Genomic DNA, 15032 nt, shown 5'->3' with positions numbered 1-15032 from the left:
ACGCATTTCCCCCCTCTGAAGATATCTTAAGCGATGATTTCTTTGAATCGTGAGCCTCAAATAAATTACAATTTATTTTGGTCTTTTAATGGGAATTTGGTGGTACGTTTTTTGTGGTATAGGCCATCTAGTGAGGTTCGTGTTGGCTGGTTTTATCCGTTATCCATTTACCCGGTTCGTAAATGCATAACCGGTTCGCTCTCGGAGAGGAAAATAGCAAGAAAAACTAACGCATTTTCCTTTTCAAAAATAAGCGACCAACAAGAGATGGCAGCCATCAGCTGTGAAATACCAAATTGCCAACAAAAAAATACCAAAACATCGCGGTTTTCAGTGTGGCCGTATTGACTCCTATCTGGCTATTGATTTTCCACTTGTTGCTGCCGTTTTCTTTTGAGAGCCAAAAGCTTATTCAAGTTTGCAAATTGATTCTCCTGCACTTTCCGGTAGAACTGGTTTCAAAAAACCCCAGCTGTGCTCCAAGCTCTTTGAGTCACTTTGGAATTTTTTCGAATTTCTTGAGATCAAATCGACTTTAGCTTTCAAACTGGCAGCACGAATCATGTCCGCGGGTCGAGTCTTCATTTACGGCGGCAAGGGAGCCTTGGGATCAGCCTGCGTCGATCACTTCAAAGCCAACAATTATGTGAGTTTCCCTTTCACCTGCTAATTGTGCCTCATTAACCATTGTTTTCCACCAACCTTCACCTGGAAACTCCATCGCTCCAGTGGGTGGGCAGCATTGATTTGTCGGAGAACGAGAAGGCCGATGTGAGCATTGTGGTGCCACGCGACGCCGCATGGGCGGACCAGGAGGCTGAGGTGGTCTCCAAGGTCGGGGAATCCCTCAGTGGCCAGAAGTTAGATGCTGTGATCTGCGTGGCCGGCGGATGGGCCGGTGGGAATGCCAAGAAGGATCTGGCCAAGAACGCCGACCTCATGTGGAAGCAGAGTGTATGGACTTCGGCCATATCCGCTGCTGTGGCTGCCCAGTATCTGAAGGAGGGCGGTCTGCTGGCACTCACTGGCGCCAAGCCCGCTTTGGAGGGCACTCCCGGTATGATTGGCTACGGAATGGCCAAGGCAGCTGTCCACCAGCTCACCCGCTCCCTGGGCGGCGATAAGTCTGGCCTTCCAGCCAACTCCCTGGCCGTGTCCATCCTCCCCGTCACTTTGGACACCCCCATGAACCGCAAGTGGATGCCGGAGGCGGACTTTGGCACCTGGACGCCCCTCACGGAGGTGGCTGGACTCTTTCAGAAGTGGACCCAAAACCAGGACCGACCCAAAACCGGATCTCTGCTGCAGCTCATTACCAAAAACGGAGTCACCGAGCTAATAGCTGCCGAATAGGCTACAGATAAAGACCCAACATGCTCAACACCACAATTTAATCGCTTTCGCTTGTACATAAACTATTATTCATAAATAAATCGCTGGGCGGCTTTCGATCGTTTATATGGGGGTCTGTTTCGATTTCTGGGGGCTCTGGCTGGATAACCTCTTGAACTCGGTAGTAGAACGATCTCAATAAAGCTTGCTTAGGAATATAATCTTGAGTTTTTGGTTTGAAGTAGGGAGTGCCTTCCTACGTTTTCTTCTTTTTCATAATCTTCATAAAGAGAACCATACCTGTAATACAGAAAGGAGGTTAATAAACCCATTGGAAGTGCAATAAATCGAACTAATTAATTCTGAGTCAGTGGAAACTTGTTTTTGGTTAGCAAGACTTTAAAAATAATGTAAATGATTATAAATTCTTGAAATAATTAAGGGAGGAACTCGTTTAGAGAGCAAACAAGATCAATAATGGATTGTTTTTCGTTAAAGAAGTGAAGAAATAATTTAATTAAATTAGGGAGGAAGTGACTGCCAGATATTCCACTTACTTCTCCACCATGACTCACCTATAAACGTGACAATTACAAAGACAATCATCAGCCAGAGCCAGCATTTGTAGGCCTTCTTCGAGTGCTGCTCCAGCTTGTCAGCCTCCTTAGAGAGCGAGTTAATATTGCGTTCGGCCATCCCGGAAGAGCGAGACACCACCTCCGTGTCCCTGCGGATGATGCGATTCGCCGTCTCGGTCTGCTCCTTCAGATTCCGCGTCAGCGACAGCATGTGCTCCGTGATCTTCTCCTGGGCGGTCGTGTAATACTTGGCGGCTTCGGTCATGTCGTTGGAAGAGTTGGGAATGCTGGTGTTTGCGGGACTTGAGCCCTCCTCTTGGGCCCGGCGTCGTCGTAGGGCATCGCCCTCTGAAAAGAACACTTTGTTATCCTTCTATGCAGAAATCGGCGAGAATCCTTACCCTGTAGTAGTTCCTTCCGCAATTCATTGTGATGTTTCGTGTTCTGTAGCTGGCGGACTTCCTTTAGCGCATTTTCTCCAAATTCCCTTTGGGAGGAGGAGTTTGTGTGGACTGCGCCGGCTGGCTCCGTGTATCCTGTGGCCGCCTTTAAGGCCTGCAACCGTTCCAAGTAGCCCGGTATCCGCTGAGCACTCTGCGGGTCGTCCATGGCCTCCAGTTCGTCGAGCATCGTGTCCAGGGACTTGATGAACTTCTGCAGCCGCCAGAAGTTCTGCTCGCTCTTGGCCAGGTCCTCGCAGTTGGCCAGCAAAGTGCGGATGTTTACATTTAGCTTCGTGGCCATTTCCTGGGCTGAGGTTTATTTGTAAAAAAAACAACAAATCATACTGATAGTGGGCCGCACCGTCGATTTTGGTATTTCTGTTAAAAGCTGAAACGGTACTACAAATTTTACCGGTACAATTTTGGGCTGGCAATGCTTATTTAATTTCAAATTAAAATGATTAAAAACTATATTTTACTGTGTTTTGTAAAATATTTAGCTTAAAAATATCTATTTTTTGTCCCTAAATGTGTTTTTTGGCTTACCCGGTAACTAAGAAGTGGCAACTCTAAAAATACTAAACATCATTACCTGATATACCAAAAGATTGCTCATTATTGTTGCCTACTTTTTCGCGCGAGTGGAAAAATCTTATCATTTCAAACTTCTTGGCCAATTATCAAACTTCTTGGCCAAGTTATCAATTAAACCACTTCGATAGGGCAGCATATGCGTATTACCATGCCAGCGCATACATTTTTTCGGCGGCAGTCGACGATCGCCAGGTGTCAATATATGATACTGTTTCGGTTTGAAGGCAATTTCAGTTTCCTGATAGCTAATTGAAGTGCCGTTACGGTTCAAGAGTCTGTGTTATCAAGCAGCTGACGGCCGAAAAACAAAAATACCCACCCTCGGGGGCGCATGTGCTTGTTACCGTTTTTTTTTCCCCATTTTTTTTTTCACGGCACTTGACTCTATGAATGAAAGTAGAAAACTCTCTCTCTCTCTCTGTCTGTCTCTCTGGAGGGCAGCTCTCTTGGCGCTCTCACTCCTGCGCAGCAGCAGCGCAGCAGCAGTTAACGGTTCATGTGAAAATTCCCCACACAAAACGACGTGAAAATCGAAATCGATAAGTAAGCAACGGTCTTGAGACTCTGAGAAAATTGTCCAAAATCCAAAGAAAAAGTTGCAGATAAGAGCCAGAAAAAGTATAGATTAAACCGAAAATTGAACAAACCTGGCGATGGCCAAGAAAAGTGTTAGCCAAGTGATTAAAATACCGTTATTTCTGACCAAAACTAAAACCTAAGCTAGTCTGGGGCGCCAGAGAAATCGATACCCAGAAGAAAAAAAAATTAGGGGGCTGCTGCGTGGGCTTTGGCCAGGAAAATTTTTCAGCTAAATAGAGTTTAAAAATAGCTTCAAGTATTTTCATGATTTTCATAGATTTTCCATAATTTTCATTCGCAAACATGAATGGTTTTCCTTTTTGTTACATAAGTTTCCCTGGGCCGCAGAGAACCGTTAATGCCCACCCACCCACTCGCACCTCCACCCACACACCCACCCACAAAATGTCCTCTAAAAATAGGCTCTTCTTATTAAAACTGGCTTAAGAAACCTCATTTATTTCGCATTTAAGTTGAAACTCATGGCTTGGAATATTTTTAGCTTCTAGAGGTAATGTAAGGCTATCTAATCGGAGCTTGAATTAAACGGATTTGAAGAATATTAGAGACCCGGTAGCCAGTAAAGAGTATATATAGATTCCAAGATGCAGCCACCGCCGCGTAAGGTAAGCTTTTAGACCACATCTCTTTTTAAATTACTATATTTTATTTATTAATTATATTTTTGCGATATTACAGGGTAACTATGTGAAATTCCTGAAGAACCTGCACACGGAGCAGGTGGCCAAGTTGCAGTTGAAGAACCAGCATGAGTGCGACCTGCTGGAGGACATCCGCCAGTTCACCATCAAGCGCTCGGCGGTGGAGAAGTCGTACAGTGAAGCCTTGCTAAAGATCTCATCCCAGTATCTGAACAAGAAAATACCCAACATACCAGACATTAAAATGGACGGCATGGAGGAGCGCTGGTAGGTTCTCAAGGATATTTATTTCTTTTATATTTTTTTTACTATATATTTTTTGTTGCAGGAACATGTGGAGTGTTTGGCGCACAGTCCTTGAGGAAAATGAAAAACTGGCCCGTGCTCGTCTGGCTGCCATCGAGGTGTTCCAGCAGCAGATCGCCGACGAAGCCAAGGTCCTTCGGGACTACAAGCTGGCCATCGCCAAGCGCTCTCTATCCGGAATCGTAAACGTTCAGAAGGAACTCCACTTGAGTGTGGGTGATGTGGACAAAACCAAGAAGTCGTACTTCGACGAGGAGCACTGTGCCCACGATGTTCGCGACAAGGCCAGGGACATTGAGGAGAAGCTGAAGAAAAAGAAGGGCTCGTTCTTCCAGTCGATCACCTCGCTGCAGAAGAACAGTGCCCGGGTCACCTCCCGCAAGGAGTTGCTGGAGGAGAAGTCCTCTGGTGCCAGGAATGATTACATCCTCAGTCTGGCCGCCGCCAATGCCCATCAGAATCGTTACTTTACCGTCGATCTGCAGACCACGATGACCACCATGGAGAACTATGTGTTCGAGAGGGTGGCCGAGTACCTGATGTTGATGGGGTAAGTTAGTTACTAACTAATTGGGAACTATCTTTGAGATACTTTGTTATGAATTCCATAATTTAAAACAGTAGGCTTTGTATAGAGTGGCTTTTTATTTCCAAAAAGTCAACAAACTCCTCAAAAAAAAGTAGTTTCATTATCATATTTTCTTAAATCCCTCAAAAGTAATGAGTTTCGAAAGCGTAAATGTGATTACTAATTAAAAATTCTTTCGGGGATTATGCTTTTGTTTGTTTCCAAAATTCCGCGATAAGATAAACCATAAGTCTTATCTTTCAGGGCCTTCAAAATACTATACTTCATTGACTAAAAAGAAAATATTACTTAAAATAATTATAACATTTAAATAATTTATTTTTAACTCCCTTGTTTCAGACGCACAGAGCTGCTGACCTGCTCGGCCACGCAGAACAGCTTCGGAAAGATCAGAGATCAGGCCCAGCAGCTGACCCGGGAGTACAACCTGCAGTGCTGCTACCTCTTCTACCCGGTTCTCAAGCAGCACATCCAGTACGACTTCGAGGCATGCGACAACGATCCGGTCCGCAAGGTGACCACCGAGCACGACTCCGCTGCCGAGACGCTGACCAAGGAGGCCAAGAACCTGGCCGGCAGGGTGGTGAAGGAGAACGCCTCCATACGGGAGAATGCCAAGAAGCTGGCCCTGTGCCAGTCGCTGAGGGATTCCGGACAACGCACCGATCCAAATGATCCCAATGGACCCGATCTGGACACCAAGATCGAGGAGTTCCGAGACCAGATCCGACGCTCCGAGACGGAGAAGGCCAAGGCAGAGGCCTGTCTGCAGTGTCTGCGGGATGGTGGCATCAATGTGGACGAGTGGGTCCAGGAGGCGGAGATCATGGGCGTGCAGGAGCTGACTCGCTCGGCCAGCTCCATTTCGATGCGTACCGATGCCTCCGGGCAGGGTGAGAATCCCAGCTCGGACTCCTTCTACGACAGCGACAAGGAGGACACTCAGACCCAAAACCAGGCCCAGTCACAGGCTCAGGCCAAGCCGAAGGCGGAGCAGCAGTTGTCCAGGGATCGCACCTTCAGCGACAGCGATGATGAGCCCGAGGAGCGCCCCGCCGCTGCGGCAACATCCTCCAGTTCAGCCGCCGCCGCTGCTGCTGCCTCCTCCTCATCCATGATGGGGGGTGGGGGCTGGGACGACCCAACCGAGGTCAATTGGGGGGCCGAAGAGGAGGAGGACAAGGACGAGCCCATTGTACCCGAGCCCAAGGAGGCCATCTTTAAGTGCACTGCACTCTACAGTTATACGGTAATGGTCTGGCAATATCCTTGTGGAAAAAATACTAATTATGTTCCTCCTGCAGGCCCAGAATCCCGACGAGCTCACCATCGTCGAGAATGAGCAGCTTGAGGTGGTCGGCGAGGGTGACGGCGACGGGTGGCTGCGGGCCAGGAACTACCGGGGCGAGGAGGGCTATGTGCCCCACAACTATCTGGACATCGACCAGGAGACGGCCGGCAGCGCCTTTAATGGTACTTCAGGCAATCAATTGCGCTCTCAAATCTCATTCTCATCTGTCGATTATACTGTTGACAATGAAGATCAGACGGTGGACTCGATGCAATCGCCCGACCAGGTCTCGGTCATCATGGCGCCCCAGAAGCGCCCCAAATCGGACGTGGAATGGTGCATCGCGCTCTACGACTACGACGCCACCGCCGAGGACGAGCTGACCTTCGAGGAGGGCGACAAGATCAAGATAATCACCAAGACCGCCCACGGCGTCGACGACGGGTGGTGGGAGGGCGAGCTGGACGGGCGGTTCGGCAACTTCCCCTCGCTGGTCGTCGAGGAGTGCGACGAGATGGGCGAGCCGCTCAGCGAGGGCGGCGACGAGTCACCTCCGCCCACTGCGGCGCCGACCTTTGCCCTGCCCCCCGCCCCGGCACTGCCGCCAGAGTACGCCCATGAGTTGGAGCTGGAGCTTACCGAGGACATGTTTGGCTCCCAGGACACGGCAGGTGAGTGAAATTAAAATTTTTAAATTTGTTTTATTAAGTTTTTTTTTTGAATTTTACCTAAGTTAAGTAATCTTTGGCAATACTCATCTGATTCTTGAGCGGAATACCTTAATCGATTTGTAGATTGATTCTCCACAAATCTGCATCAAAATCTAAGAACATAATTTTTTTAAGGTTTTTTGTCAACTTTTCTGGAAGGCTCCCTTCAAAAATCTTAAAATCGCATGGAGCCACTATGTGGCCCACCGCGAAGGCCATTTTTTTGGCAATATTCATTCGATTCTTGAGGGGAATACCTTAATCGATTCGTAGATCTCCAGATTCTCCATAAATCTGCACCATAATCTACAAACGTATTTTTTTTATGTTTTTTGTTAAATTTTCTGGGCTGCCCCTTTCAAAAATCTTAAAATCGCATGGAGCCACAATAATGCCCACCGTGAAGGCCATATCGTTGGCAATACTCATCCGATTCTTGAGCGGAATACCTTAATCGATTTGTAGATCGATTCTCCCTAAATCTGCATCAAAATCTAAGAACATAATTTTTTTCCATTTTTTGTCAACTTTTCTGGAGGGCCCCCTTCAAAAATATTAAAATCGCATGGAGCCACTACATGGCCCATCGCGAAGGCCATATATTTGACCATATTTATCCGAATCTTGAGTGGAATACCTTAATCGATTCATAGATCGATTCTCCACTAATCTGCATCATTATAGATTATAAGTATATATTTTTTTTTATTTTTTGTGCAATTTTCTGGGGATTTTATTCAAGAAGTATGAAAACATGGCCGATTAAATAGACCTCTTCTAGGGTTATAATCCTTCGACTTATTTTATTATATTATTTGGTTATTGTTGTGTTTTCTGTCTTGTTTATTTTTCGTAAATATATTTAGTTAACTTCTAAATAAACCATGAAGTAGTTTATTAAAGTAATAACCATAATTTCTATTCCTTGACAGATGAGGATAGCGGTGTGTATCCAAACGGTGCGGCTGCCCCGAGCATGCCTCCGCCAGGTAAATTTTTAGTCCTTTCAAGGCCGCTTACACCTGGTCCTTTGTTTCCCCTTTCAATATCTCTTTATATTATACAATCTATCACTCAATATAAATTCCTCTAGTACCAAACATTTGTATACTTTTTCAAACTTTCACTGTCAAAAAAAAAAAAAAAAAAAAGAAAAGCAAAAAAAAAAAAGAAAATTTGAATCAAAAGTACTGTTATACCTGCTTCTATATTCTCTAGAGGTAAACCTATTCTCCAAAGTGCAGCTCGTGTAACTACTAACCACTTGTACCACTACTACCACCACTTAACCACTAACCACCAAAAAAATGTTACCACCAAAAAACCACCATCACTGTAACTATTCTCCTCTGCTCTCCGTTAATGTGCTAATTTGTCTCTCGCCTCCAAAAGACTTCGCAATTCTCCGAAAGCAAAAAAAAAAAACAAAAACAAAAAAACCGCAACCAAAGAAATGTCCTACGTTTTTTTACAGTGTTCTCTACTATCTTTAGGATGATTGTTAACCAAGTGTCGTGTCGTGTTACTGTTATTTGCTCATCTTCGATATCTTCCTTTTTGCAGCTTAATTGTTTCTATATAATTATAAAGTTTCAAGAATATCTCTGTGTGTGTCGCACTGAATTTTCTATTTAATTGCATTCAAATGCTTTAATTGGTTATTAGTTTTGTCTAAATATCACGTATTTATTTCATTGCTGTTTTGCATTGGCTACTTTTTCTCTTTTCTCTCCGTGTAATTGTGTCTCTGTGTCATTTAAGGCAACAATCCAAGCCAAACAACTGCCAAAAAGGGTAATTTACTAAATTATCTAAAAAATCTCTTATCTAAAATCTATATCTTTTCCCCCCCGAACTTTTTCACCTTCTTGATTCAGTATCTCTAGTTTAGGGAAATATTTTCAATTTCCAAAGTTTGGAGCATGACTAAAAATCCTCTTAATCACTGTTCAATGTTTAAACTTTAAACTGAGCCTTTCTTCTTGGTATTTAGATTTCTATAAATTATACTCAATAATATTTATAATCCTTTTGAGGTTTCTCTTCTTAAAAATAAAAATATTAAAATATATACCATAAATAAATCACAAGGCCCCCTCTCTTTGTATATAAATACCATATATCAGGTTTCCATTTATAGACCTGTAGTTACCAGACTGGAAACCGAATAAAACTTATGAAATCCCCTAGTTTTCATCCTATATTCCCGCATGTTTGTGCCCCGAAAACCAATTCTGATTAATTGTATCCTTAGTTATGCAAATTATGTGTTTCTTCTATACTTTTTAGTTTTTGTTTGATTTTCTTCTTAATCTCTATCGTGTACCTAGATAGTTCTCGTTCCAAGGCTGCCTTGACTTGATCCTATACTTTTTGGTTTCCAACTCACCGCTCTATAACTATTTGATCAATGAATTGTACTTATATAAGAAATATTTAACTTATATACGATTGTTGACTAAGAAAACGAATACTTTCTCATTTTTTTAACGCATACTCAGTACTCATCCAAGAGCCTGGCATGGAGGTAAAATATTTAATTAAAAATAAAATAGTTAGGTTAGGAATTTTAAATACAAGTGCTTTCGCATTTTTAAAAAGATTTTTGAAAAATGTAAAGGATAAATCAAAGAATACTTCCTGAAAATTGTATAAAAATGTACATATTTTAATTATTTATTTTAAAAAACAAATTTAAGCCTTTTTACACTTTTTAAAAAATCAAAGTCACTTATTTTTATAACTAATGGTATAAAATTTAATTTAAAATGACTAAAATGAATGATGATATGCTAATAGAGATTATTACCAATTTCCAGGACGATCTAAGTGACGACGGTCAGCCGCCACCGTCTCTGCCGCCGCCCCAGTTGCCGCCGGCGGGAGGCCCGAAGCCTGGTCCGGGGATTAGTAAGGGGGAGAAGGGGGCGGCGGCTAGCACCGCTAACACCCTGAACTTAGGTATGGCACAAATAATAGTTACCGCTGCAACCCCCATGGTTGAAGACGGTGCCGATAAATCTTTCCCACCAGTAGGAGAGAGCGATTCCCAGTCCGATAAGGACACGGATACGGATAAGGCCAAGGAGGAGAAGAAGCCCGAGAAGCCGTCCAAGCAGGCGGAGGCGGAGGCGTCGGCCAAAAAGCCAGATGTGGCGCCCAAGCCGCTGGCCAAGGTATCGCCATCGCCCCAGACCGCTCCGGCACCGGCCGCGGCCAAAGAAGGTAAACCGGGTGGGCCGAGGCCCGTGGTGAGCATAACACTGACCGAGTATCCATCCTGTGATGCAGAGGACCAACAGTCCTTCTCCGAGGGCACCGATTCGGAGACCGTTCCAGCCTTCCAGGAAGCCGACGATCCGTTCAACGAGAAGACCAAGGACGAGTCCAGCGGCGGAGGCGGCGGATCATCAGGATTTGAGGCCAACTTTGAGGCCAATTTCGATGCCAACTTCGATGATGCGTTTGCGGGAGCAGGATCGGGATCGGGAGGGGGCGGTGGGGGTGGAGGCGAGCAGTCCCATGACTTGGACGTGAATGGAGGTCCTGCAGCTGACGAGGAGGATATTGAGGCGCCCAAGCAGGTGGTCGGTGGGCGAGCTAGCATACCCGAGGAATTGGACTCAAATCAATTGGCACGTTTGCAAAATCTGAAGGAGTCGAACGCTTAAACTCGAGTCGAACTCCTGACAGTCTCTTCCTCCTGGTCGGCTACTTCAATGTTGTTTCTTTTTTGTTCTTTTAGGCACACGACCATGAGCAAGATATATACTATATAGACTATAGCCACGGACAGTTATAGAGCGGATCAGCGGAACACCACAGCCACAGCCACCAACACCACCACCACCACCACCACTATCCAACCACAGTAGCAACCACAACACTTGAAATCCACAAAAAAAAAAAAAGTATTAGGCTCACACAATCCTGAATCCTATCCAAAAAAAAAAATCCAAACACTTTTAGGTTAAATAACACTGCGATCTCGAGTACTTTGATCTCTCTTCTCAGGGCCCCAAAAAGTATGCTATGAAATATTTCGTTTGCTAAAGTGTTTCAAGGATTCTTTTGCGAGCCCACCTCAAGGATGTCAAACTCTAGAGATGTCTCTTTTAAACCGACTCAGACGGACTCTACAAATCAGGAAGGGAATAAAAATAGTTTATTTTGACTGCCCGACTAATATGCATACAACGACACAATAGCAGGACTATCTATAGAAACTATATACGCCACATGTACTAATAGCAGGTCGAGGACCCTCTCTCCTTTTCACGTACAGCGCTCAAATTGTGTACATTCATTGGAATACTTTTTCTTGACTGCCTCTGGGGTTATAGTTAGACATCAACTGGGCCTTCATAACAAAAACCACCATACGATATATAAATATAAATATAAACTATTTAAATATATACATAATTATGTTAGTTTGTAATGTGTTATACCCTCAGACACGTATGGAATACATCGGATATATATATATTATAAATGCAATATTGTATTGTAAACGTTTTGAAAGACAAATACTTATGTAGCACTCAGACACGGGTCTTCGAATATCAGCATCCACAACTAATCGAGCAATAATATGTATATATATCTAAGTAAACTAGAGGAGCCGTTAAGTTAGCCATTCGCTTGATCTACTAGCCGCATTATAGCCAAGTTGCCAATCAACTTTATTGTCAATTCATTTTGGTTTTTCGTTCTCGGTATTTCGTTTCGATTCACACCTAGTTTTAGGACCTCTGCACATTATAGTGAACTAATAATGGAATGTAATCAAAGCCTAAGAGCGAATCCTGCGGAATTAATATTATATATTGTTGTAATTGAATGCCAGCACTAGTCTAATTAGTTAAATGTTTTCCGTGTCTAGTTAAATGGTCTAAGTTAATGTTGGATGCCAGAAAGAAGATATTTGACTTTGAATTAGTGAAAAGCCTTCTCAATACGAGACTATGTTTGCAATACTCGAATATTCCAGTTCATAACTCACCAATCGGATAACTTCATAATCATATAATCACAAAGGATAATCATACATAGATTACAAAAAAAGACAGAAAATCATAAATCATAATTAAGCAGAAAATTGTATTGTATGTAATTTTTGAAACCTGCCCAGTGAGTTAATCAAACCTTCTGTTCAACAAAAAAAAAAAACCAACAAAAACTTAAAAATAAAATCTCCACTTTGAAGCAAGAAATTGAGACTTTCAATAAAACACTTGGTGGTTTGTAATTTTTTTACATATCTTTATTTATATTCACTTCATTGCAATATTATAATATTTTTCTTCTTGGTTTGCATTTTTTCCTTCTGGATGTTTTTTAGTTTTAGTATTTAACTTAATAATATAGGTTCCTTCTTGGGTGTTTATTTTCATTTACTTTCTTGTAACATTCATTTCATATTATTTTCAATTTTTAATTATTTTTTTTTATGTGTGTGTTTATTCTTTATATGCTATAGATAATTATTCTCATTTCAGTTTTTTTCTTCATTTTTTTTTTTTTGGTTTTTGTTTTTAATTTTTTTGGTATTTTCAATTTTGGTTTTTCATTTTATATAACGAAATTAACACAGTCAAAATTTGTGATCAGTGATCAATCATTACATACGCATTACGTTTTAAATTATTTTCTCTGGGGTTTCCGCCCCATTTCCCAGGGGGACCTTCAAACATATTCTTGCTTATATACTTATTTTTTGTCGGGAGGGGTTCTTATTGGATGTGTCCCTTTATTTGCATTCCAAGACTGAGGCTGATGGATGGTTGAGCAACCGAAAAATAAACAAATAATTATCTGAGGGTTATCTGTGGAACCAATAATTGACAGCAGACCAACTTTTGAACTAGGGGCGGGGGATTATATCGGATCGTAAGTGGCGAACGGATGGCGGGATGGCTCTGACTGGCTGGTAATCATAAAAAATGTTCATTTATTGCATTTAGGAACTCTTTTTGATGGACGGATAAAACCAAAAATTATACAGATACACTCCACATCGAATATATAGTTTTTGCTTGACATTATTGCTTGATGATGGTATGAGACTTGAAATTGGTTAATTTTTTTCTTTGACTGAAAAATCAAACACACTTGGTGGTTAGTAATCGTGGTAGCCAGAGCCCGCGGGGAAGTGGATCATACTTTGGATCAATGGGTGCCTAATCTTAAAATGTAATAACAAATTTTCGCATTTTTACTTTGCTTGAGCAAACGGTTCGCCTGTCAACGGACAATGATTCTGTGGCCTCTAAAATGAATGCTCCATTTTCCTTCTTTTTTTTTTTAATAATAATTAATAATGATGCAACAAACTAAAAGTATGCAACGTACAACCATAAGTGTGTGTCTGTGTGAGTGTGTGTGTGTCCTTTGAATAGTGTATTTAACTTTCGGCACTAATGCCGCTAACAATTCATGGCTCAATCAATATCTCGTCTTGCTGCCTAGGGTTATAGACTATTTCTCAATAATAATATTCACTTGCATTAACTTTGAATCATTTTAAAAATGTTTTTATTTTTGTTTTTCGTTTTTGTTTGGTATTTGGTAATTCGGTGCGATCTGCTGGAATTGGGATCTGGTTTTTTTTTTAGTAAGTATTACTGGATCTGTATCTGTGTCTGGTGTGGTTAAACTTAGTAGCTAGGGGTTCCCAAACTGTTGGTTTGCTTATCTAAATACTTTAGAATTTCATGTTTTTGGTTTTGCTTTGTTTTTGAGACCACCATACATATATAATATATATAATTAAATATACATCATGTCACGCACATATGTATATATCGCTCCTCCTCCTCATCATATATATATATGTATATAATTATTTTTTATTTCTCCATTTCGGTTGCTTTATAAAACGTTGGTGTTGGTGTTGCCGTCTAAACAGCAACACCAAAAATGCTTCAAACATTTCATTGTGTGTATATTTTAACATTTTACATATTTGCATCATTTTTTTTTTGTTGCTTATCATTTTTTTTATATTTTTCTTGTTGTTGTCCTAAATGCTCTTGCATAAATACTTTCGTATAATATGCATTTTCATCGTCTCGCCTCAATAATTTGTTTATAAAAAATGTTCTCGCTATGGCCAACTAAATTATTTTGGTTTTCCATCTTCGATCTCGACAAATAATATCATAAACTAGGTTGTAGAGTAAAAAATCCCATATGAAAAATTAAACGCACAATTCGTCATTCATATTTTAAAAATGTTACTCCCTTTTCGTCAACTATGTCGCCTCTGCGTTGTTTACAAATAAAATGTTACTTTTGTTTCTTTAATTTACGTTCTTTGGAAATACGCTCCGAAACCGTTGAGCAGCTATTTGTTGTTCATCATAATTTTATTTGAGTTTAATTTTTAAGGGGATATTCATTATATAATATAGCATGTTGTGTGTGTGTCTGTTTCTTTTTTTTACAAATTAATATCATCCGCAATTTTTGTCTCTAAACTTTTACAAACATTTTGATTTGTGTCTTCGGTAACATAATTGATTGACCTGACCTTTGTATAGCTACAAAATATATCTTGTGTCTGTGTTAAATATATAAGCAGATATATATATTATTATGTTGTTTTATCACCGATTTTACTTTTACTCTTGGGCTGTAACTATTTTCTTTGGGAATGTTCTCTGTGTCCTTTGTAGATCAATTGCAGTTTGCTTCAAATCCGTTTCACTTGGCTCAGGCTCAGTAAATTAGTAAATTAGAAAATGGCTAATAAAATTAATTTTGGTTAAATCTCATATTGCTTTCCTTTTGCTCAGATTCCTAGTTAAAAATATGCGGATACTCTTTAGCCGTTGAAGAAACACCAGATTGAATTTTTAGGTTCGAAAGCAGACAGACAAATCAAGATACTTTCCTGGCTAAAGGGTATTAAAAGTCGAGTACTCGACCTTGTCTTACATTTCTT

At 41.5% G+C, this 15032-nt stretch overlaps 3 protein-coding genes across 18 annotated transcripts; 2 read left to right on the top strand and 1 right to left on the bottom strand.

Moving 5' to 3' along the window:
* The first annotated feature begins 350 nt into the window (after positions 1-350).
* Positions 351-1458, top strand: LOC6493724 (dihydropteridine reductase). Its single transcript, XM_001958275.4, has 2 exons — positions 351-646; positions 730-1458. The coding sequence occupies exons 1-2, from the start codon at positions 563-565 to the stop codon at positions 1351-1353; spliced, it is 708 nt and encodes a 235-aa protein (XP_001958311.1). The 5' UTR covers positions 351-562; the 3' UTR covers positions 1354-1458.
* LOC6506225 (vesicle transport protein USE1) lies at positions 1375-2751 on the bottom strand. Its single transcript, XM_001958276.4, has 3 exons — positions 2312-2751; positions 1908-2258; positions 1375-1632 (listed from the first exon to the last, which is right to left on the bottom strand). Exons 1-3 carry the CDS (start codon positions 2652-2654, stop codon positions 1589-1591), a joined length of 738 nt encoding a protein of 245 aa, XP_001958312.1. The 5' UTR covers positions 2655-2751; the 3' UTR covers positions 1375-1588.
* A 601-nt stretch (positions 2752-3352) lies between these two features.
* On the top strand, positions 3353-14589 carry LOC6493725 (protein nervous wreck). 16 transcript variants are annotated; one of them, XM_032453874.2, is made up of 13 exons: positions 3353-3490; positions 4029-4152; positions 4226-4455; positions 4517-5044; positions 5423-6332; positions 6388-6556; positions 6626-7045; positions 8017-8073; positions 9586-9611; positions 9904-10045; positions 10121-10309; positions 10376-10719; positions 10830-14589. In XM_032453874.2, the coding sequence occupies exons 2-13, from the start codon at positions 4132-4134 to the stop codon at positions 10884-10886; spliced, it is 3093 nt and encodes a 1030-aa protein (XP_032309765.1). In that variant the 5' UTR covers positions 3353-3490; positions 4029-4131; the 3' UTR covers positions 10887-14589. The 16 variants fall into 16 exon arrangements, 14 of the variants coding, with proteins under 14 accessions (XP_032309765.1, XP_014764516.1, XP_032309764.1 ...); XM_014909030.3 differs by having other exon boundaries at positions 10118-10309; positions 10376-14589; XM_032453873.2 differs by having other exon boundaries at positions 9904-10309.
* The last annotated feature ends 443 nt before the right edge of the window (positions 14590-15032 follow it).

This window comes from Drosophila ananassae, chromosome 2R, assembly GCF_017639315.1.
Source record: "Drosophila ananassae strain 14024-0371.13 chromosome 2R, ASM1763931v2, whole genome shotgun sequence".
In the NCBI taxonomy this organism is placed as follows: domain Eukaryota; kingdom Metazoa; phylum Arthropoda; class Insecta; order Diptera; family Drosophilidae; genus Drosophila; species Drosophila ananassae.
This window is presented reverse-complemented; position numbering and strand designations above follow the sequence as displayed.